The sequence below is a fragment of the Aedes aegypti genome, chromosome 1, assembly GCF_002204515.2.
Source record: "Aedes aegypti strain LVP_AGWG chromosome 1, AaegL5.0 Primary Assembly, whole genome shotgun sequence".
Taxonomy (NCBI): domain Eukaryota; kingdom Metazoa; phylum Arthropoda; class Insecta; order Diptera; family Culicidae; genus Aedes; species Aedes aegypti.
This window is the reverse complement of record NC_035107.1, coordinates 15,767,496-15,790,580: the sequence shown is the minus strand read 5'-3', so window position 1 is coordinate 15,790,580 and position 23,085 is coordinate 15,767,496. Positions and strand designations below refer to the sequence as shown.

Below are 23,085 nucleotides of genomic sequence, written 5' to 3'. Positions count from 1 at the left end.
AAATTATAAGAAAAAGGTAATTGAGATAGTTTGTAAAGAATAAATCCTACTTGCGGTAAAATGTGCGGTTTAGTGAATTGTAATACTAATAATGGTGGATAGGTCCACAAAGGGCCTTTTTCTTTCACGTATCCATTCAGCTTTTGTCCGGGTGACAACGCTATTGAACGCCCAGACAAAGGACCGGGACAGGATAAAAGGATATTGTCCAACATCCTTAAGGACAGCAACCCGCCATTTCGTGTGGATCCTGGTGGCGTGGAAGGCATAGTGACCTGAACTGGATCGTTTTCCCAGATCGAACCAAGCTTTCAACCCGAGCTTTCAAGCCAGTCATCGTGAGCTACGATTATCGTCTTTCGTTGGGGAACCTGGCCCGCCGGTTTTCTACAACCACGACCGCCGCCGCCGGACGTCATTCCGAGTAATTACGTTGCCCTCACGTACACGACCTCATCCGCCACGAAGAAGCCCAGCCAACACTCCGGTTCCGTCATCGTTCCCACCGGATGTTAATGCAGCGACCGAGTCAAAAGCCCATTAAGAAAAACCGCAAGTAGTAGAAATATGTGACGTCACATTAGTGTTTAAGACCAAACAACACCCACACCTACACAAATCAATGTATGCTAGCCTTAATACAATGTTGCGCATGTTAAACGAAATATTTGGATTCATTTCGAAGTGTTGAAAGTTTCACTACTCGTATTTGAAGTTTTTCCCGTTAATTCCGGACTCAAAAAGGAGTCATCATGCCTCTCTCTCTGCGTGGTTAGTTCCGAACAGAAGTTGTTGTGTGGCTTTTGAGCATTGAAATCCATAAGGTTCTATTTGCGAATATTATCGACCCTAGTTATGCTTATGGGTATGCTCTAATGAATTGAGTTCCTGCTGGAAGTGAGTGTTTGACAGGTGGAGAGTTGTTGTGCCGTTTCCTTATTCCGACCCTGTGATTACCCTAATCCCACTGAGCATAGTCCAAGGGGGTTACACGCGTTCCTTCCGATTGTCGCTTTTACACAATCGGTTTCGACGCTTTCATGCTACACTCCGCCTAGGACGATTCAGCTATCACTGAATGTTCGATAGCAGCAGATTGTTTGCTATTTTTCATCGGTGGCGTTCGGGTGAGTGAGTGAATTTTCCCATGCTTGCTGAGGGTCAGTTCCTATTACCTATATTATTAAATGTTAGGACCGTTTTCAATTAAAGACTGTTGGTCTCAATAGTAAAGGTTACGAATAAAGGACATACAAAACACCCAACAGACCAAAGGAGAGTGCTCCGATTGACGAAAAGCTTTTTCTGACTGGAGAGGAAAGGATGGTTTACTGCGTTACACTTACAATACGTGTAAATTACTGCCGCCGTTAGCGCACGGTTATGAGGCCCACAATAGAACACATTTTTCTATGGGAAGAGTGCGGGTGGTCATCGGTTTTTCAGTTCTGTCACCTAAACGGTAAAAGATACCACTTTGGCGTCTATGGACGAAAGTTAGAGTATAGATTGATGAAACAAAAAATATTTTTTTGAAAATTTTTCATGATACAGACGATAGTTTTTTCGCTATTTTTCCGACAATTTTCTCCATGGTGAAAAAATTTCCGAGAAATGTTTTTCTTTTTATATTTTTAATAGATTGCTGAGAAAATTTCCTTTCGATTTCACTAAAAAATTTTTGTTCTACGATGCATAGTTCAGGAGATATGAATTTTCAAAGTTTGAGATATATAGAAAAATCGTGAAAATTCATCAAGAGTTTTTCGGGAAAATAGGCCACTATAATTTTTTGAATTTCACTTTTGGTCATGTATCCACGAGCTCTACCTCTGGTGAAAATTTCATGCAAATCGGAGAACCTTCGGCCCAAATTGTCCGATAATAAAAAAAAATCCTCATGTCTGTCAATATGGTCTATGAGAACTGAGATTTATCACTTTAAAATTGTGAGCTGCTATGTCAACATGGCTGCCGAAACGAATGACGGGTTACTTAGCTCTAACTGCAAAAGGTATATATTTTTTGAAACAACATTTTTAACAAGATATTTGAATCATAATAATTCGAGCTGTTTAGGCTGTGAACCGTTTCACCGATTCGATCTTTTAGTTAAAATTTGACATTTTGGTAGTTATTTTCCCCTCAAATGGTTAAACTGTATTTCGCGGTCGACCCATTTGAGTTTTGACAGTCGAGTAGTTTTTTAGAACAAAGTTGACAGATGGTTAGTTATTCTCAAATTATCGTGAGCAGAGAATAACTTTTTAACTGTCAAGTTTGGCCATACTCAAGAGCAGGGTTATTTTTAGCCGGAGGGGAAATAACTATCGAACTGTCAAATTTAAATAAAAGTTAAACGAATCGGTGAAACGGTTCACAACCTTAGTGGAATACCTATAAGTAGATGAAAAGACGAATTTAGTACTATACCATTTAATTCCACTAGAGTTTGTATCCTTTGACAGATACGCGTATTTCGACCTCAACTGTAAGGCCGTCTTCAGTGTCGTGTACTAGACTCGACTCGAGTTAATTTTTTCGCGAATATTGGAGATATGTGATCATATTGCAATTTTAGGGAAAACTTTCCGTTTTACGGGCCAATGAAAAGCTACCGCAGGTCACATCATTGATTTGCACTGGAAAACCATCATTAGGCTTCAATGATACCTTGGATACCGCCTTGATGTTTGTTGCTATTTTTCAAAGCGTTTTCTCTTTCAAGCATACAATGTAAAGAGTCTAAATTATAAAGAGACGAAATCTGATCATATTCAAAATAAATCAGCTAGCAACTATGCCAAATCTATTACGCAGCTCTGCCAATGTTAAATCCCACGCTAAAAGTGAGTCACAGGTTTTATGTGTTGAATTTTCACAGGTTTGGGTAACGAATGAAAAATTCTCGCATAACTTATGATCTCGCCCTGTTTCTGAGCATTCAAATGAAGTTACACGTTATTTAACAACGGTATCAGTGGCGCGGGAAGTGGGTAGGACAGGTAGGACATGTACTACGCACGAAAACAGCTGGATAGGACAGGCAATGGTTTGTCCTACCCATGATCCAACAACACAAAAACACTAGATTAGCAGAAACTCGGTCCATCTCGTACTTATTCTTATGGAGAATGGCAGACATGATAAGGTTTATCATTGTGTTCTGTTTGAGGCATCATTTATAAAAATATTATAAGCAGATTATGAGGGTTTTTCGAAAGATTTTTGCTTTGCAGAATTGTTTAAGAAATTCCAGCGAAATATTTTATGGAGTTTCTGCGCGAACAAACATTTTTTCAAACATCTTAAGTTTCTTCTGAAAATTTTTGCGATTAGTTGGGTCATTTCGGTGCAAAGAAAAATAAACTACACAAATTTATAGAACTTTTGCTGTTCATCCATTTGTTGTCTTGAAATAAATGAGAAAATATGAACAACCTCACTGGTAGTGATGGCAAGAAGTTTAATCTATTTTTTTTTGTCAAATTTGTTTAATAAAATTGATTCAAAAACGATATAAATATTAAAGATATTCATTTTTTAATATTAATGATAGCAAAAGTGGATCCAATGAATGATCCTAAAGACAGGACTGGCTGTAGATTTTGGCCTTATGCAAGTTTCTAAGAACTCTATTGGTTTATTTGAAAAACTTTAGAGTATCTATATTAACCAAAATGGTCTCTTAAGTCTCTATTTTTTCCTTATTCTGCTTGTGTTCAATTCTGATTCAAAATTTTACAGGCTATAGCGACTATAGCGGGTTCAACAGGCGCTTCATTTCTCCAGAATTTGCTCTACGAAATCCTTGAGAACACCAAAGCTACTTCTTCCAGTAATTTCCTCAGGTATCGCTTTGGTTTTTATTTTCTCAAAACTATTCTAGAATTCCCTTCGGTTTTTTTTCTCACGAATCCGTCTACCTAATTATCCACTTGCTACTCTATGAGATCTTCCAAAGATTTCTACAGAATTTCCTCCGAGGAAATCCAAATATTATGGATTATTACAGAGTGTTTGAAAAAATAACAGCCTAATTTTTTTTTATTAAAAAACCTTGCAAGAATGTCCTACATGTTCATGTGGATTCCTACATCCTTGATCCTTGTTTCCTTCTTGCAATCCAGAATTCCTTTATGGGGTTTTCGAACATTTTTTTTAGGTTTCAGTTTAAACTACATAAATTTTAACAAAAATTCCTCCGATTATTCCACAAATTTCTATAGAGTTTCTGGCCCATTTTTTTCAAGAAATTTCTCTAGAAAACCTTGTGGATTAGAGTTTTTATTTCGATTATCTTAGCATATTATCTGGAAAATCTTCTAATTTTATTTTAAGAGTTCAGGAGTTTTTTTTTTCAGATTTCCTCGTTCATTAAGAGTTACTTCAAAGCTACGCAAGCTTTAGCAGAGGTTACTGTAGGATTTTGTTTTAGAAACACCTCACTGATTTAATTTTCAGAAAAAAATCCTTGGAGACATTTCTGGAAGAATTCCTGAAAAAAAAACTTTCGTTTTGGCCGGGAATCTTGGAGGTTGTTGCAAGGAAATCAATGAATGAATCACTATATAAAACCTTGGAGAAGTAATTTTCTTGAAAAATTTCTCGAAAAATATTTAAAGGGGTTCAGATTACTGATGCATTTTTTAGAGAAATTTTATTTTTGTCCTAAAATCCATATTGAATTCTTGAGGTATCCTAAACAAAATGCTTGAAGAAATTCCCTAGGAAAGTTCGTGAAGAAATTCCTTGGGAAATAATCATTAAATTAACTTCTTTAGAAGTTCATGAAAAACACATACAGCATTATTTGCCGTACAGTCACAAGCAACTCCCAAATAAAAAACTTAGATCTTAGAGAAATGTCTGCTCTAAGGCTATGGAGAGTCAAACTCTTATCTCCTGGCTCCTATAAGATTAAATTTTGTTTTCTTGATTCCTGCTTGGTATCTTTTTGGTATTTTTGGATTTCTTTCAGGTCTCTTTTTGGCAAGTGATCTTCATTTTCCTACTTTCAAGCCACTCAGTCTCTACCAGCCCGACGAAAAGCTTTCTTAGTCTTGCAGAGAAGGCTGGCATGAAAATGAGGGGTTAGAAGCAAAGGGGTGTCAGTAACAAAACCGCACAAAAAAAAAATGCTAATGTTTGTCCTACCCATGGTTTCGAACGTGGACGCGCCTGTGAACGGTATGGTGAAGAAAGGATCATTCTCTACACGCCAGTGATGTTGGTTTGGATGCTGATTCATTCATTTGCTCAGAAACAACGAGCTACACACATGGTTACCAATGGCTTTTAGGGCGTTATCCCAGATTATGCAAGAATTGACTGAGTGTGCTTATGTTTCTTATAGTTTCTTTAATGCAATGATAGAATGATTTCGAAGTGTGGTAGAACTTTGACAGCTGCGGTAGAACTCTGCGGCTACCGCAATCCGGAAAAATATCTTAACAAACGCAATTTGTACTTCTGAAGGAAGCCTCAATCCCGTGAATGAAGAGGGGCGTATTGCCTCGTTGGGGCGTATTACACCGAGTTACCCTACTGGAGGCAAAATTTCAAATTTACTATCTAAAATTATGACATGGCTTGATTCTACTGATTTTTTTATGGCTGAAAAAGCCAACTTCCTAAGTACCGTTTTAATTCATATTACGGACACTCAAGGCCTCAGTGAAGTATAACTCATCAAAAAGCATATACAATAAATCATTCTGTACGATTCTTCCACGTTATTGAGCCTCTAGAACACTTAACTTTCGAATGGCGGGTGAAGATTTTGATTCAGCAACATGAATACTTTTAAATAAATAGAATTGTGTTGACTTTTCATGATTCTTATTCCGGACGGCTCCTTACTTTTGCCTCATATTCCGGACACTTTGATTCGAATTCCGGACAGCTCATGTAAATCATAAATAGAAAAGTCAAATCATCAGTTGAAATCGTCAGACCACTATAGAAACGTCTAACGCGACTATGCTTTATAAATTTTCATATATATATTCATGGAAAATGTTTTTGAAAACGAGCCTTAAAAGTGAGAACTTTTGAACGTCAAAAATTGAAACATTTCGTGTGAAATGTTTCCCATACAAAGTAGAGTGTCCGGAAATTTGAAGCTGTTCGTTATATGAATCAAAACGGTAGTTAGGACCCGCCAAACAAAAGTTTTATACTCGCTAGAGCCGTCTGAGGGTGAATATTAAAACTATTGCTTAAAATAATGACAGATGATTCTTTCAACTCATACGAGATATTCAACAACATCTCAAAATTAACGAGATCCCTGGACTCCCTATGGACTCATCCACGGTCTTCTTTTATTGTCAATTTTGTTTTTCTTTTTCACTTTGTTTACATAAAATGACATCCGGACCAACATCCAGTGAAGGAATGTTCACCGAATGAACATGGACCAATGGACCAATGCACGAGTTCACTATTTGACGTTTGAGCGATGCCGTGTTATTTATGTCGCCATGGTAACGAATACTCCACTGCACTGTGACGTCACGCATCAATTTTGACAGGTACTGGTCCTGTTGTTTACAGTTAGGACTTAGTACTTTTTTCGAATCATTCTTAATTTCGTGAAAGTTTGCTGCGAGGAGAGGTCAAATCCACTGCAGATACTCACGGATCGTATTATTCTATCTTCCTACCGTGGAAAATCGTCACCATCAGCATGCTGGTGATAGAAATGCGAAGATGAAAAAATGATGGAAAAAACGACTAAGTCCGAAACGTAAACAACAGGACCAGCAGCTGTCAAATAAGTGAGGTTAGGCTCGTCATATGCAGCGCTCTATAAACTTGGTACCGCTCAAACGTCAAATTAGTGAACTCGTGCATTGGTCCATGCACGAGTTCACTCGTAGACGTTTTGCCGGTGCCGTGTTATTTATGTGACCATGGCAACGAGTGAATACGGCACCGCTCAAACGTCAAATTCGTGAACTCTTGCATTGGTCCATTGAGTGGATGAATGCGTAGCGAACTCGTTAATTTTCTGTAAACACGGTCTGCAGTAACGGTTTTCTTCCCGCTGGAAGTTGCAGCGTGACGTCATCGTAGATTAGTTCATAGAAGACCAGACTGTATTTAGTTCACTCGTTTCATTTTACCAGTGTTCCCAGCGTCATAAATGACTGCGTTTCACTTTGCTGAACCAAGGGTGGAGGGCGGCAGTCAAATGGTAGTTAAATTAAAAAAACCACGTAAGTTCAAAACCTGTTTTAAGGCTTAACGCAAAAAAAGTGAAAATTATTATTCGCATTATTTTAACTAATCAATGCGCTTGGAAGATACTGTTTTAAAACAGTTAACAACTACGTGCTACTGCAGTGTGCTATGAACAATTCTATCAAAAAATTCAGTTAAATTTACAAAACAGATATTTTTGAGAAAATCGATTATGTCTTCACCATTATTAAATAATGATTTGAATTTTGATCGTTATTTTGCATGGTTGTTTACATTTCAATATCAACGACACGTTCGGGTAGCGAGAGAGAGCCGCGAGTACCTCCATAGTCCTATTCACAAGACGTTTCAAATCAGCTGATCGGGAAGCTCTTTGACAGTTCTTCTATGAACCAATGCACGAGTTCACTATTTTGACGTTTGAGCAGTGCCGAATTCACTCGTTTCCGTGGTAACACAAATAACACGGCACCGCTAAAACGTCAAAGAATGAATGCGTGCAATGGTCCATGGATATGACAGTCCCGTGTTAGCACCGGTCCTCCACCGATGTAAACAAATGCTTAGACGGACCTGTCACATGAAAAGGCCTATGGACCAATGCACGCGTTCACTCGTTGACGTTTGAGTGGTGCCGTGTTATTTACGTGACCATGGAAACAAGTAAATTAGACACTGCTCAAACGTCAAACTAGTGAACTCGTGCATTGGTCCATTGTCCTGAACGGATATCGCAAAATTTAATATTTTGAGTTTTATCAATTTTACTTGAGCAGTGTTGCCAGCTATCTTCCGCACTTCATGTGGATTTCTTTCGGGACTCAATCTGAGATTCATCTGGACTCCCTTTGAATTTTTCTTGGTCTTCTTCTGGGAATCTTCCAGAACTTTTACAGAATGCTTCCTGAATCTTTTCTTAATGCTTCCACGATTCCAAAAATGTTCCAGAAAGAAGCTTTAATAATGCTACACTCTTAAAAAAATCTAAATTTACACAAGACTTAAACATAATTGAACGCAAATAATCGAGGACTTAAACATAAATATCACTTATATTTACGTTTCATTTGATGCACACAGAAATCAACACTTGTTTTCATTCCACTTTCCTAAAAATAGATCATGTTTTTAGTTTCAGATGAGTAAACCCGTAAAAAATAGACACAGTGCTTAGTTCTAAATGTTAAAAGGCGTAAATTTACATGCTGTTTGATTTTGTTGACAGCGTCAGGCAGGCCATTTAGTCAAACATCAAAATGGACGGTTTCACACGTCGCGTTTTTAGGATTCTCTATCTTGCGCTGGTATAGTTCGTTCAAAGAATACAATAAAATGTTCGTGACGTTTAAAATGTGTTTACAACAAGTGTTGTCGTTTGTGCATAAAAACCGTAAGTGTTGCATAATGTACAGGTTGAAATCCGTGCAAAGTTTGCCTCCCAGTACAACAGCAGCCGTTCCAATATCAGCCTGTGTGGGGGAGGCTGTTTGGTGTTTTCGCAACGCCAAAGAAGAATTAATCGAAGTTTCATCATAACGGAATTAGTGAATTGAAGATTGTAATCATCTTATTTGCTCAGTAATAAAGTGTAATCAACATTAAGAGTGTTAATGTGAATATTATGAAGCAGTGTCCAAAATAATACCAATATTTTCCGTTTTCGGAAATTCAGCGATTTTGCTAGATGAATTGCCGAATTCATTGAATTGAGTATGTGTTGTGGTGAAATCTAGGTAAACTTCGAATACCACCGATTGGATTCCCGTGACAAATTGAAATTAAAACAACAGTTGCACTAGTGGTAAAATATACACAGTTCGAACGAAACGTGTAAATTTCTGATACATATAATGCACATAATTGGAGCGTGGAATATCATGGATATTTACATGATATGTCATGTAAACTTCAATTATATGTCATGTAATCCAGCAGGATCCTAAGTGATTACATGACATATAACACATTTTTACATTATTTCGGACGTAAAATTACATGATTTCGTGTTTACATGGCATAAATGAAGTTTACATGACGTGTAATCTTCATTATTTTTAACTGTGTACAACCATTCTTGCAACTACCTATGAACGAGTTGTTTGGATCCGGACCCTGGTGCTTTTTCTACCACCCTGATCATGAAATGGTAAATATTTTATATTTTTTGTAGAGAATTATTGAACCCCTAAGACGCAAAATGAATTACACGTCGAAATGTAAAAGTGAGTGAAATAACTTGCTTTTACATCTTGACGTGTAATTTTTTTTTGGTTTTTCATCATCATGTAAATTTAAGGAGAGACGTAAATTTAGGTGCAACTGATCGCTTCTTTTATGTGCATCTATGATGACTTAGAATTACATGATTTTTTCGAAGAGTGTAGCGAATTCTTTCAGGAAGCTTACCGAGTCCTTTCAGGATACTTGCCGAATCCTTTTTTGATGCTTGTCGCATCTTTTCATGATACTTGCCAAATCCTTTCTGGATGCCTGCAGATTTTTTTTTTCAGGACGTTTGCCGAATCCTCTCAAGAAAAAATGACTTGTCGAACCCTTCTTCTATTTTTGCGGAATCTTTTTATTTTACTTGCGGAATTCTTGCTGGATGCTTGCGGAATTTATTATTTATTTATTTTATCTTTATTAGAGAGATTTTCAGCCACGCTAGCGGAATGCCTGCGAATTCCTGTCAGGATGCTTGTTGAACCTTTTTTGGATGCTAGTCGAATCCTTTCAGAATGCTTGTGGAATACTTATGGGATACTTGCAAAATCCTTTAGGATACTTCCAGAGTAATAATAGGATACATCCAGAATTCTTCTGGGATACTTCCAGAAATCTTCTGGAATACAATAGGAATCCTTCTGGGATATTTCAAGTATCCTTCTGGCTAGCCGAATTTTTTTGGGATATTTCATGACTTATTTTAGATACTTCTAGAATCCTTCTGGAATACATTCAGAAACGTTCTGGAATTCTTCTCGAATCGTTCTGGGATTCTTCCCGAAATCTTCTGAACCTAAGTGAACATTCCATGATTACTATCATGCTGAAAGTTTAGGATTTTCATTTTTGTTTGTTTTATTTGAGTTTCATTTTTGCCGAACATCTTGAATCTGTATTTTTATATCCAAACGTTGCATTTTTTCAAAAACATTGTTATAACATTATTTTTTTGCAATTTCTCGTCGTAATAGGCTGTTTTTCATCACGCCAATTTGTCATGAAACGGCCTACTTTCCTGCACTGAAGTATGCAGTGCGGGAATAGTCATTACGCAACTGAAACCAGTGCTGTAATGATTCATTACGCAACTGTTTTTAATTGCGTAATGAATCATAACACAACATTTTTTCAGAAATTGTATAATAATGGTGAATGCATTCCTATATCATTTCTGATACCCTCAAGTGGTCTTCTACCAAATTGCAAAAAATGTTGTACGTTACTCGTTGCAGAACTCGATTTTTACAGCACTCGTCGTAATTATCTAACTCGACAAGCCTCATAGTATAAACTTACGACTCGTGCTGTAAAAATCATCATTCTGTAACTTGTTTTAAAACGATCGATTTTTACGACCCTCCGATGACGGTAGTAAAAAGAGGTTGGGATGTGTGTAAAAAATCCTTTTCGATAACGTTTCTCCACAGAACAGATAGCTATCCTAGAACAATAAGCAGATTTCGTCTAGAGTACGAGAAAATATGTAGCAGAGTAGGCGAATAAAACATTGTTTACCCAATTGGAATTTACTGTACAGAATATTGACGTTAGTCTCGTCTAAAAAGATCTCCTTCGCTCGTATAAGTTGTTTGACGTTATGTAAACTTTGTTGATAAGCCATTTTACGAGACGTTCGAATGACGTTTTCTGGCGGGCCGCTCATTGTTGTTGTTCAAAAAACTAGCATAATATCTTAATGGCGCTGGTCACATTTTTATTGGCGATGACGTCACCGTCTCTTTCAGTGCATGTTTCTACCCGGTTTACATGTATTATGTTACCTGTAGATGAAAAATATCTTCCCTGCCTGCTGATTTCAAATTTACATGCGAAAATTAAAAATTGTGTTGCATTGCCACCAGCGCCATTGTTGAATAAGCTCCTTCCAAATGTAGCACTAAAAGAAACGTAAATAAATCGGCCCGCCAGAAACTTTCAAAGCTGGTAAACAAACGAAAACCATATGATTCGGAACGTCTCATAAAATGGCTTATTCGCCGGCACAGTAAGCCTTGCAGTCAATTAGGTAGGGTAGGTGTACCAGTATTCGCCACCCTAAGGAAAAATAAATCGAAAGACCCTTGATCCCTGTTGATACAGTGAACGAAAGCTTCCAATTCATGTTTAGAAGGAAAACTGAAAAATATAAGCACTGGTCAGATTGTTTGTTGAGTTCGCCATTTACGTAGATTTCTTATTGATGGTGGTGAATTCAGGAACGCTATGGTGCAAAGAAGCAAATATTTTGAGGATTTTTTCCTATTAATTTCTGAGAAAAGGTTGAGATTTCTAAGAATCTTTCCGTATAATTGTAAAACGATTTGACTAACACGCTACGGTTTTTGCCTATATGTTTCGTACAACGGTATATAATTCGGCGTGGCGAATACTGGTTCATCTTCCCTACATAAATCAAAATATATGCCTACAAAAACCGGATAGGCTCCGATAGGCAAACATGAACGATTTTTCGCTGATTATTGACTTTAGCATCCTTTTGGGTTTAAATTTTCTTTAAAAATGTGTAAAAAATGGTGTGGTAAGTGGTAACATCCTTTATGGGCGACCGGCGTTTTCGACCTGAACCAACCATTTTCAAGTACCCCCCGCCCCTTTGATTCACGGGGAATGAATTTGTTATTTAACTTACAAAAATATCGCTAATATAATTTTCTTCCATCCTGTAAAGAAAAAGATGTCGAAAAAAGTTTCCCTTCATGCAAAGTGTGCCGCAAACACTGTTTTTGCTCAACAAGTTTGATTTTTCTGTTCAAACACAAACTCCTCCCCAAACCTCTTCCAACACATTATTTTTTTGTTTGTGGTGTCACTTGGACGGCTAAGACCGCTCACGGTCCATCTTGCCACCAACACATTATTTGTTTTGTTTATTATTTTCACCAAAGGTTTGCTATGATGTTAGAGAAGCAGGAAAAACAGCTGTCAGTTTGATGTGGAAATTTTTAGACGAGTGCAAGGTTGATTAGTTTGACGTGGTTCAATGCTCTTTCTTTTCGTTGAAATGAATCAAATGAAATCTACTTTGCTACAGCACCACTAGTTTGGAATGCATGAAAAAGATTTTTCTCCAAATCCTCAAACTAAGCACTCGATATGGCGCATCAGATCCGCTATCCAGAGTAAATAACTGACGTCTGGGTCATAGCCAGGGAAGAGAAATTATTAGAAATTCCGGTATTCAACCAGTGTCGAGTTCTACAAAATCAGAAAAAAACGAGTGAATTTCTAAGTTGTTGTTGGTTTTTCCAATGGGATTTATACTAACTTTTGTCATTTATCTCCCAGATCTTAAATAGTGTGGATCGTAGTACGGGATGTCGAATAAAAGTGTGGGAATAAGTCGGATCGATTAGGTGTCTTAGGGTCGATTTATTTACTTTCGCTTAAGCCGTAAGCCACGTTTACTAAACGGGGGTGAAGAAATCGGCCACTTGTAGCGTGAAATGACGAATAAGCGCGGTGTAGACAGCAACCTGATCCGAGTAATCCCGATATTTGACTTGATAAATGCAATTATTGTTCAAATGAATTTATATTGCTTCATTAGTTAAAATAATACCAACGTGAATTAAGATGATGATAAATGACTATATCAAGGTTTTTTACTGAAATATGACCTGCGATTGATCATAATGGTCGCAAACTCTAAAAAAAACTCCTTTGAACTTTTTTTTATTATTTATGGAATCATTATTGTTTGTATGGTATCATAGTTTTAAATCTAATTCCATAATTTTTCACCAAAAGTACCATATTTTTTACCTAAAGCTGAGAGAGAGCAGACAGCTCATTGACATTTGGTATGTTTTCTTGCCTTCTTTCTTTAATTCTTGGGTTGTGCACAACAGTCAGATGAACTTGTTTTGGTCAAAACCATATTCACTTCCTATTGTTCACTATGAAAAAGGATATGATTATAAAAAAAAATCAATAGCAGTTCGCCAACACACAACTATATTTAGGTATTCAACTTTTTAAAATGTGAAATCATTGAAAAACATCTAAAAGTTTACGTTGACTTTTTATTGAATTTTTACGGTATTTCGCGCTCTGCCCTTCAAATGTGCGGTTTTTCGGTAACAGTAGGTGACTTTTGGGGGCTCGCAATCTAAGCCAGCAGTCTCCTCTCTCTCTGACCCATGTAACTGAATTTATCATGGATGACCATGAACCTAGTTCAAAAACAAGCAAGCTGATGAAACGTCAAAATGTGTCCGAGACAAAGTATCATTTTCTTCATTCAATTAAAAAAAACTATTGTAGAATCTGATTACTAAAACAGAGAGAAAGTGCAAAACCATTTTTCGATACCCTTAAAATAAATGAATATATTCCACTCCCTCTGAAGATTACCTTCGTTTTGCAACAACCTTGGAGTAGAAATCCTAAAAAAGATTTAGACGAGTTTTCTTGTCTAATTCTGTACATTTTTCGAAAAATTTACTGTGTAAAAAGCTTGCCCGCCGCCACCAGGTGCGCTAGTGTTGTTCACGCACAACGCGAACAGTGTGCAACATTTCAACCCTGATCAGTTCAGTCATCGTTTTCACCCTGTTGTTGATCCCGTCTATGTAATCCATTCCCCCCTATTCCCATTCATGTAAAACAAGCACATAAATAACCTCGAGTCGCCGCGAGTATTTCGGCTACCACCACTAACAAAAACCCTTTCCTACCTGAACCACACACACACACACACACTACTCCACGCAACCCAACCGACTAGCTTGAGCTCTCCATCATCACACCACCCGGACCACCGATTGCAGCATCCAGTACATAAGACAGTGGAAATTTCCCACCGAAGCCATTTCACTGTGCATGCAATGAGTCCTTCTACCTGCAGCCTACTTAAGGAGCTTGCGTGCACAGATTCATTCATTCAGTATTCAGTTTTTAGCCGTTGTATGGCACGCGCAATAAACCGTCGTAGTTCGAAAACCGATACCAAAAGCGTTTCCCTCACCGAAAGCAGCCCAACCTAGTAGTCCTTTTCAGGACTGTTGTTGCGAAATCATATTCACAGTCTGAGCTATCGACACCCCAGGCATTCCTTCAGGAGAAGGAATTGGCCGATCATCCCTGGCATTCCGAAGAGGAATTGGCCACCGAAACAGGGATCCTTCAACCGAAAGGATTGCCCTCGTCAACTACTGTCCGTGATCGGACAAGTGTTCGCGTTTATTTTGGCAGCTGTTTTTGCTGTCATCATTCCTATCTGTTCTGTGGTTTCTCCCTATCTTACCTAACCGCCAAATTGGTACGCTTGAATTGCTTTGAGTGCATGCAAGCATAAATTTCGCTGGATGGTTAGTGACTTCAATTCACCCAATGACAAAAAACCTCATATTTGTTAGTAAAGGTCAACTCCAATTTCATCCTTCTTAAACCCTTTCATCCACAGCACCAACGTCCTGGAGATTCGCTGCAAGCTGTACTCGGGCCCGGCCGTCCAGAACACCGGCGAGTGTGTGCACGGTGCCGAGTTGAATCCCTGCGGGAAGCTGTCGTGCCTCAAAGGGGTGGGTGACAAGTGCGGCGAAAGCACCGCCGGTATCATCATGTCCGGAAAGTGCGCCAGCGGACTGATGTGCTGCGGTGGACAATGCGTCGGCTGTAAGAACGGAATCTGTGACCACCGGTTGTGCCCTCCGCGTCTCACCATGAACCACCATCCGTTCGGATTGGGCCTGATGGCGGGAAGTCCTCAGCAGCAGCAACCGGTCGGGGTGTTCCCGTCGCTCTACAAGATGTTCGATTACTACAGTAGCGAGTCAGATTAGAGCGTCTTACATGTTAAATGCCAATCTGGGTGGAGATAGACTGATCAAATTCGAATTTTTACTCACTATAGGAAATGAACTAATTGTTTTAGAAACTCAAACCAATGTGCAATGGTAGCCATATTTGTAGTAGATACACCAAAGGAGAATGCTAAAGTACAAAGTAGGCGGAGCGGGGATTTGTTTCGAATTGACGCGTGATTGTATCCGTAACTAAACAAACATAGCACTCTAGTCAAAAAAAGCATATTTATATGAATTTATAGCGAAAAAAAAACAAAATAAATTGATGTGATACTAACGCATATTCAAAATGCCAAAATGACGCAACAAATAAAGCGCAAAAATGAAATCAAAATCTTGCAACACATGATTTTTTTTATCTATCCTACCTGTACAGCTCATTAAGCGATTCTTCCTTGAATTTTAACATCGATTCTTTTAGTAATTTATCCTGAAATTTCCGCCATAAAATTCTGACACAAATTCCACTATGATTTCCTCCAGGAATTACTGGTTTCTACCACGATTGTTTGAACTATTCTTTTATGGATTCTTCTTGATATTTACCAAAGCTTTTATTCAGAAAATGCTCTGGAAACTAAAGTTCTACAGGAATCCCTTCAAGAGTTACTAGCTCAAGAGATAGCTCTATCCTTCAGGAAATGCTTCCAAGAATTTCTTTCGCAATTGTTTTTGGAATTGTTCCAGAAGTACGAATAAAAATTATTTCTAAGATTCATAAATTCCTACTAATACATTTCTAAAATTAGCTAGAATCAAGCATTGCAGTATTCGTACCCATTTGATTTCGAAGCACGTCCAAATCAGACGATGAAAACATCCCATCCATTTTGAGTCCATGCTCACTAACGCCATATTTATATGTGGTGGATTTGGAGATATTCGCAAAACGAAAGTTTTATACTCACTATGGCCGTCTGGATGAGAGATTTCGAATCTTTTGGGCCGATTAAACTCTTGAGCTTAACTCTTGAGCTAAACAGCCTTGGCGGAGACGCCAATTGCAAAACAAAAATGTCATGCTCCCTAGCGCCGCCTGGTGGCAAAGTCTCGAGTCTATAGGATCAAAAAATGATAGGCCTTTTGAGCCACTGAACAATAGGGCGATTCATAATTTAAAATTGTTTGCAAATCCAATCTCCCATGTGTTCCTTGCTATCCTTACCATAAAAATAGAGTTCTGTGAAATTTTCTGCTTTTTCAGTGGTGATTAAAAGGTGGCCCAAAGACAATGTAGGTTTATATGGAAATTACTATGGAGAAAGTTTGAGAAATATTCCAAACAAGCTAGTACATGTCGGACTCGGTTATCCGGAGTATCGACTTTTTTGACTCCGGATAATCAAGTCACTAAGAAAAAAATTGAAATCTTTGACAAAAGAACTTAAATATCATCTTTTTTTTCGTTATTTCATTTATATGATGCGGTGGCGTAGCCAGAATTTGTTCTATGAACAGTAGGGGTCCCTACAAGAAAAAAAAAATGACTGGTATACACCTGGGAGAGAGAAACCAATACAAAATTTCTGTACGTCATAGTGAACCGGGATTCCGCTGTCACGAACTGTCACTGTGAGCCCAGATCTCAAACATTGGACTAACATGGAAAAAGCGCGTAACTGATTAAAACACATTTTCGCATTAAATCAAAAGTGACAAAAATTGAATGAAAATCAATTCATGCACATAATGCAAGTAATGTCACGTGAGCACCTTTCAACTGATTGAATATAAAGTATTGAAAAACGCATGGTTTTACTTTTTCCAATGAAAATTAATATTTCTCGATTAATTTTTCAAATCGACGTTAGTAACTTTCATACGGTTTTGAGAAAACTAATTGAGAAGAATCACAACCTGTCTTCTAAAACTGTTTTAAAATGAATCACCTTTTTAACATTTTTTCACCGTGTACATCGCTCAAATTTTGCATACAATCAGATCGCGTTCAAAAACTAGGTAGTTTTTATTATTTTCAACAAAAATAATTATAACAAAATGATAAGCCGTTTCATACAGTTACTTTCGACGTTTTTCTACCAGTGTAAAATCGGCTCAAGTAGTGCTTTGTTTTGATTCGTGGTTAAGTCACTTTGTCTCTCTATACAGCGGGGCGGCGAAAGTAGTGGTTAGGTTGCGAAAGTTGAAAATCTTACTTTCGTCGTTTTGTAAATCCGGAAATTAAACGTTCTAAAAGTGACAAATCTAATTGGATAGGAGCGGAACATGTCGAATTTCGCCTGCGAAACACGTAGGGTCAATAAAGTAAGTTTATTCCCTTTTTTGACTTGAGACTATTTGAATAAGTTTTCGAGATTTGGTGCATAGAAAACTGCGGCCCTTTTTCCATGTTTGTCAGGAGAGATCGAAAGTACACAACAAAAGAAAACTAGCGATTTTCCCCAAGCCTGCCTTGATTGTTATTGGCAAGCTGGAGTTATCTTGCAGTTCAAACAAACTTTGTTCTATATTTCGTGTGTAGTATCGGTGCCTCCCTCCCAGGTATACACAATAAAACACTTTTTCAAACCCACCTCTTCTTAAATACGTTCTAAACTGCAAAACCATCCATATTGTAGGGTAAATGATGGCTTCGGCACCCTGAGGGTATTTTCGGCAGCACTAACTTATCGTCCTTGTTTAAATTTATCTACGGAACAAGAGTTAAATTCAATGTACTCAACGTATTCCTTGAACTAAAATCTTCCATGTAAATCACATCTCACACAAAAATATTATATAACATGGGTTTTATCATTAAATGAAATAAATGCTTACGAAATTATCGTCATTCGTGAGCTGCCGAATAAAACAACACTAGAACAGCTTACAAAAACTCACCACTTTAAAAGGTCCCATCCTCCGCTCCAATGCCAATTTTTTCACAAAAGCTACGCACCGATCACTTATGCACTATTGCACTCTTGATTTGTATATAAAGCTCTCAAAAATACTTGATTTTTATGCTTTAAATCACAAATGGAAATTAATGCACTTTGATTTCCTCGGCAATCACTTTTTATTACGGGACCAGGTTACCAGAAAACCATATTCAATTGCGGTGTATTTATTATTCACGATTCAAATTCGCAGAAATACGAACATGACTAATTTATTGATTGGAATTAGGCAACAATGCATGCATTGGTAACAATTTAGCCTTTTAATACTTTCTTATTTGAAGATTGTAGTGCATAATCTTCAATATACTGAGAAACATATAAAATATACGTCTGTTAATAGTTGAACTATTTTGGCAACACTCCTGTTGTTCTACAGGCAATCAGAGGATGATGTTTTTGTGTCAAGTCATAAGTGAATTGATTTGCAAAGGGCCTATTCTGATTTTCTCATACACTGAGAAGAATAGGAACGCAAATCAATTTTACTGGCAAAGTTGATCCGAATGGATCGAACAATATTCATAAACCAGAAAAAAATCGTGGAGCATTGAAAACAAATGTGCAAGTACCGTCGTTGGGGGTGAGATTTGGTCAAAAATGTGTAAGTCCTCATTTATTTTTGAACAAATTTCGCAATTTGACTTGATGTGTTCGGCTAAAAAAAAATAATGTATTCTCATTGCAAAAATATATTTCACGGGCAAGCATCAAAATTATCAGATAGACGATGATACTATCATCTATCTGATAGACAACTGATACTACCAGTTCAGCCAGATGATACAATCACTTCTTGTCCATCCTGATAGTATCAATGAGAGAATGGTTCCTATCAGAGAAAGAGGATAGAGTGATAGTATCCCTATCCCAAAAAGTTCTTATGATGATACTATCAGTACAACATCTCTCAAATAACAATGATAGAGGTTCTATCTTTATCAATTGATAAAAATAGAATAAAAATTGTTGGACAATGGGTATAGAAAATTAACTAAATTCAATAATTTGCAATCCAATGTGGCGACTTCAGGAGTAATTGTTGGAAACCCATGCCATATGGATATTTTCGGAAAGGGCACGATGAGGATATGACGACAATTGATGCTCGACGCCATTTTGAAATCCAAGATGGCGGCATCTGGTCAAGGAAAATTGTTGAACCCCATGCAATATGGGTATTTTCGGAACGAGCATGACGAGGGGATGATGAACATCGATATCCGACGCCATTTTGAAATCTAAGATGGCGGCCTCCGGATTAGTAAAATCATTGAAAACCCATGCAATATGGGTATTTTTGGAACGGGCGCGACGAGGGGATGATGAAAATCGATGTCCGACGTCATTTTGAAGTCCAAGATGGTGGCCTCCGGTTTGGTAAAATCCTTGAAATTCCATGCAATATGGGTATTTTCGGAACGGGCACGACGAGGGGATGATGGTAAATGAGAGGGATAAATTTGAAACCTGTTACCTGGAATCGAACCAAGAACCCTGTGATCGATAGGCTCGTGCGCACTCCCCTCGTCTATCGAGTTCATGGACAAAAGGTTGAAGGACAAAAGGTTGAAGGACAAAAGGTCGAAAGGACAAAAGGACGAAAATGATTTGCTTGATGGGAATTTTTTCCTTCTTTGAAAAAAGATTTTCGAGCTTTTGTTCTTCGACCTTTTGTCCTTTCGACCTTTTGTCCTTTCAACCTTTTGTCTTTCGACCTTCTGTCCTTTCGACCTTTTGTCTTTCGACCTTTTGTTATAGATTCCGCCTATCGACGCCTTGATGTGGGGTGATGCTAAAACGATAAATAAAGCTTTCGTTTTGCAATCGTTCCATCTTTCTTAAGGTGAAACATCTCGGAATGCAAAGATGGTCGGCACAATGGCCGACTTCTCCACCTACTCACGTTTTCAAAGGCACGAAACTGGAGGAATAGTTGGCAAATGTTCCTGATCTTCTTATTTTAAGCTTTCTGCTAGTGCACAAAGCCAAAATAAAAAGTGCACTGTTGTGTGATGCTTTCTTCGCTAGATTTGTGGCATTGAAGTTTTAGTGTAATCTAAGAAGTTGATTCCAAACTGTTTCACCTTAAGGCAAAATGTATGAATTTCTATAGTCCAGATCGCCGCATGTATAATTGATATGCAATAAGAACAAATCTAGAGAACCGTGTTCGACCATTCCCCCCTCCGCAACGGTCCTTGTATGAAAAAGTAAATTTTGTGTTTGAGCCTACTTCCCCTCCCCCTAGAGCGTTACGTAATTTGTGGACGGCGCCTTAGTCTGCACAAATTTAGTGACGTTGTGTATTCAATATGACTCTCAGCTATTCTATTTATAACTGCAATGCTGTTCTCAGTGTAGTCTGTATTTTTCTGCTTTGGCCCTTTCAACGAGTAGAACATAATGAGTGACGTTCAATTTCAGGCATTGTCAACAAATACGAAAAGTTACCAATACATAACCTAGTTTTTGTACTTTTTTGGACTGCCGAAGAGAACAATTTTGTTGCCGACAGTAATTGCATTGCCGATAAAAGAACAAGTGCCTCGTGACTTTGGTGAGGAAAAATAGATTATTTAGAGAACAAAATAGTGTTTTGTGCATAATAATTAATAAATTAAGTGTGCTCAAGTGTAGTTCAGGTGTCTCCTGTTAATTGTTGTGCTTTGTTGTTGTGTATAATTGCCTTCCTTAAAGTTCAACTGCTTAGGCTGCCGACAATACGTAAGTTCCCCTATATTGCAATACAAAATTATCTCAGATTTATGCATAAAAAATGAAAAACAAGAATATCAAAAAACAAATTCCGGATAATCGAGTCTAAAATTCCGGATAATCGAATCCCGGATAATTGAGTCCCCGGATAATCGAGTCCCCAGATAATTGAATCTCCGAATAATCGAGTCCGACCTGTATTGTAATGTAAGTACAAACTTATATTCCCATAGCGAAAACTCATTCTTCAAATCTTAACCCCTCTACCGCCAGCTTCATTTTTTATCGCTAAAAAAATATTCAAATCGCGATAACTTTTTTGTTTCTTGATATATTTGCACCATTTTTTCAGAAGTTCTCAAAAAACTCTTTTAGTTTTACAATATGTGTTGATATTGCTCATTGGTCATCTGGATCCGAAGATATTCCAAAATTCCTTGGGGGCCCGACGCGTAGCCATAACCCACGTAAATATCTCAGGCTACAGAATTTTTATCGTATTCGGATAATTTTATTTATTTATTTATTCTACGTCTTCAATTTCAATTTAATTGTACAGACTGAAACTTATTAAATAATCACAAAAATAATCACTCCTCCGAATGATACATTAATGCGAGTATGTTGTATATCGTAATTTTCAGATTTCTCCAAGAATACTGAACCGATTTGTATGATTTTTTCAGAGTAGCTCCTTATTACCTGGCATTGTATAGTACATATTTTATTTTTTTGATAATTTACCAAGAACAAAATAGCCGCCAAAGAATGTCGGTCCCCCAAGGAACATCGGAATATCTCCAAAACTAGATCACCAATAATTGATATCGACACGGATTCTTAAACTAGTAGAGTTGTTTGAGGTTTTGTGAAAAAATGGTGCAAAAATATTGAGAAACAAAAAAGTTATGGTGATTTGAATATTTTTTTAGCGGTAAAAAATGAAGCTGCCGGTAGAGGGGTTAATGAAGGATGTTGCAACAGAAATCAACCAACCCCCCACCCCCCTAAAAAAAATTGTTTGGGATTTTTGTAGATCTTTGCAGGGCTATAATCCCATATTGAGCCAAATAAGAGCAAATAAACTCATGAATATCTCCTATTGAGAACCAGAGCTACAGGTCCAAAGCCCTGATAAAGGTGGATGGTTGTGATGGCTATGACCGTGGTCATCATGTAAAGAACAAACGGACAATGCTGTATCGTGTCAGCACCGAGGAGGCAGCCCCTCTAGCAAGATGTAGGTAGTGCAACCTGGTTAGGTGGCCTATCGAAGACTCTTCACCAACCAAGAAAGGCAAAAGAAGAGCAAACGGATTGATTTTACGGCAACAGACCCGGCAACGAATATGGAATGGAAAGTTGGATCTTGGAACGTGAGAACTTTGAATGAACCCGCGCGTGTTGGGCTCCTGGCTCGTGAATTGCGGAATGTCGGCGTGAACGTGGCAGCTATCCAGGAAATACGCTGGCCGAGAACCGGAGAACGCGAATTCCGAGCGATGGATCCCATCGCCAACACTTCATTAAAGTACCGTAAAATCGGGTGTAATTGATCAGAAGGGTGAAATTGATCATCGTATCACACGATATTTTTATGCGTAGTGGAGCACAAATATCAATGTAAGCTGCAGTAAATGAACGTTGTTTGTCGAAACTATTGTCGAATTGTGTGTTGTGAAGTTTTTTGCGTTGAAGAATGTTTATTACTATGAAAATAATGTAAAATTTCAAAATCATGCACGGTACAGTATTGACAAACACCATAAACTTCTATTTCTAAGCAAGGATTTAAACATAGTATAAACCTGAAAGTTTGTGAAAATGCTTGAGATATATCCGCAAACCAGATTTCATCACCAAAACTCGTACCAATTAGCTCAAATGGTTGAAATAATTGAATTTCTGTTAGATATCATTGGTTTCCTTAGGAAATTGCATACATTTAGGCGTTTTCCGCGTAATTCTTGAAATTTAACTAATCTTTATTTATATAAATATTGCATTGTTAAGATTTTGACAAGCATATTCGGATTTAGGGTGCTCAAATTTATAATATAGAGTTGTTTTGAAAACTACAGTCGACTCTCCACATCTCGATGTGCTACATCTCGATATCTCTCCCTATGTCGATGATTTCATAAGTCCCTTCAGTCTGCATACATTTTCACTCTCCATATCTCGATATCCTCTATATCTCGATA

At 37.7% G+C, this 23,085-nt stretch overlaps 1 protein-coding gene across 1 annotated transcript in view; it reads left to right on the top strand.

Annotated features, from left to right (window-relative positions):
* Nucleotides 1–15,605, top strand: part of LOC5564261 — a 31,936-nt gene extending 16,331 nt beyond the window's left edge. Inside the window, exon 2 of the mRNA XM_001648552.2 lies at nucleotides 14,861–15,605. Coding sequence (XP_001648602.1) covers nucleotides 14,861–15,239 — 379 coding nt within the window. The 3' untranslated portion in view covers nucleotides 15,240–15,605. The remainder of the gene's footprint in view (nucleotides 1–14,860) is intronic.
* The last annotated feature ends 7,480 nt before the right edge of the window (nucleotides 15,606–23,085 follow it).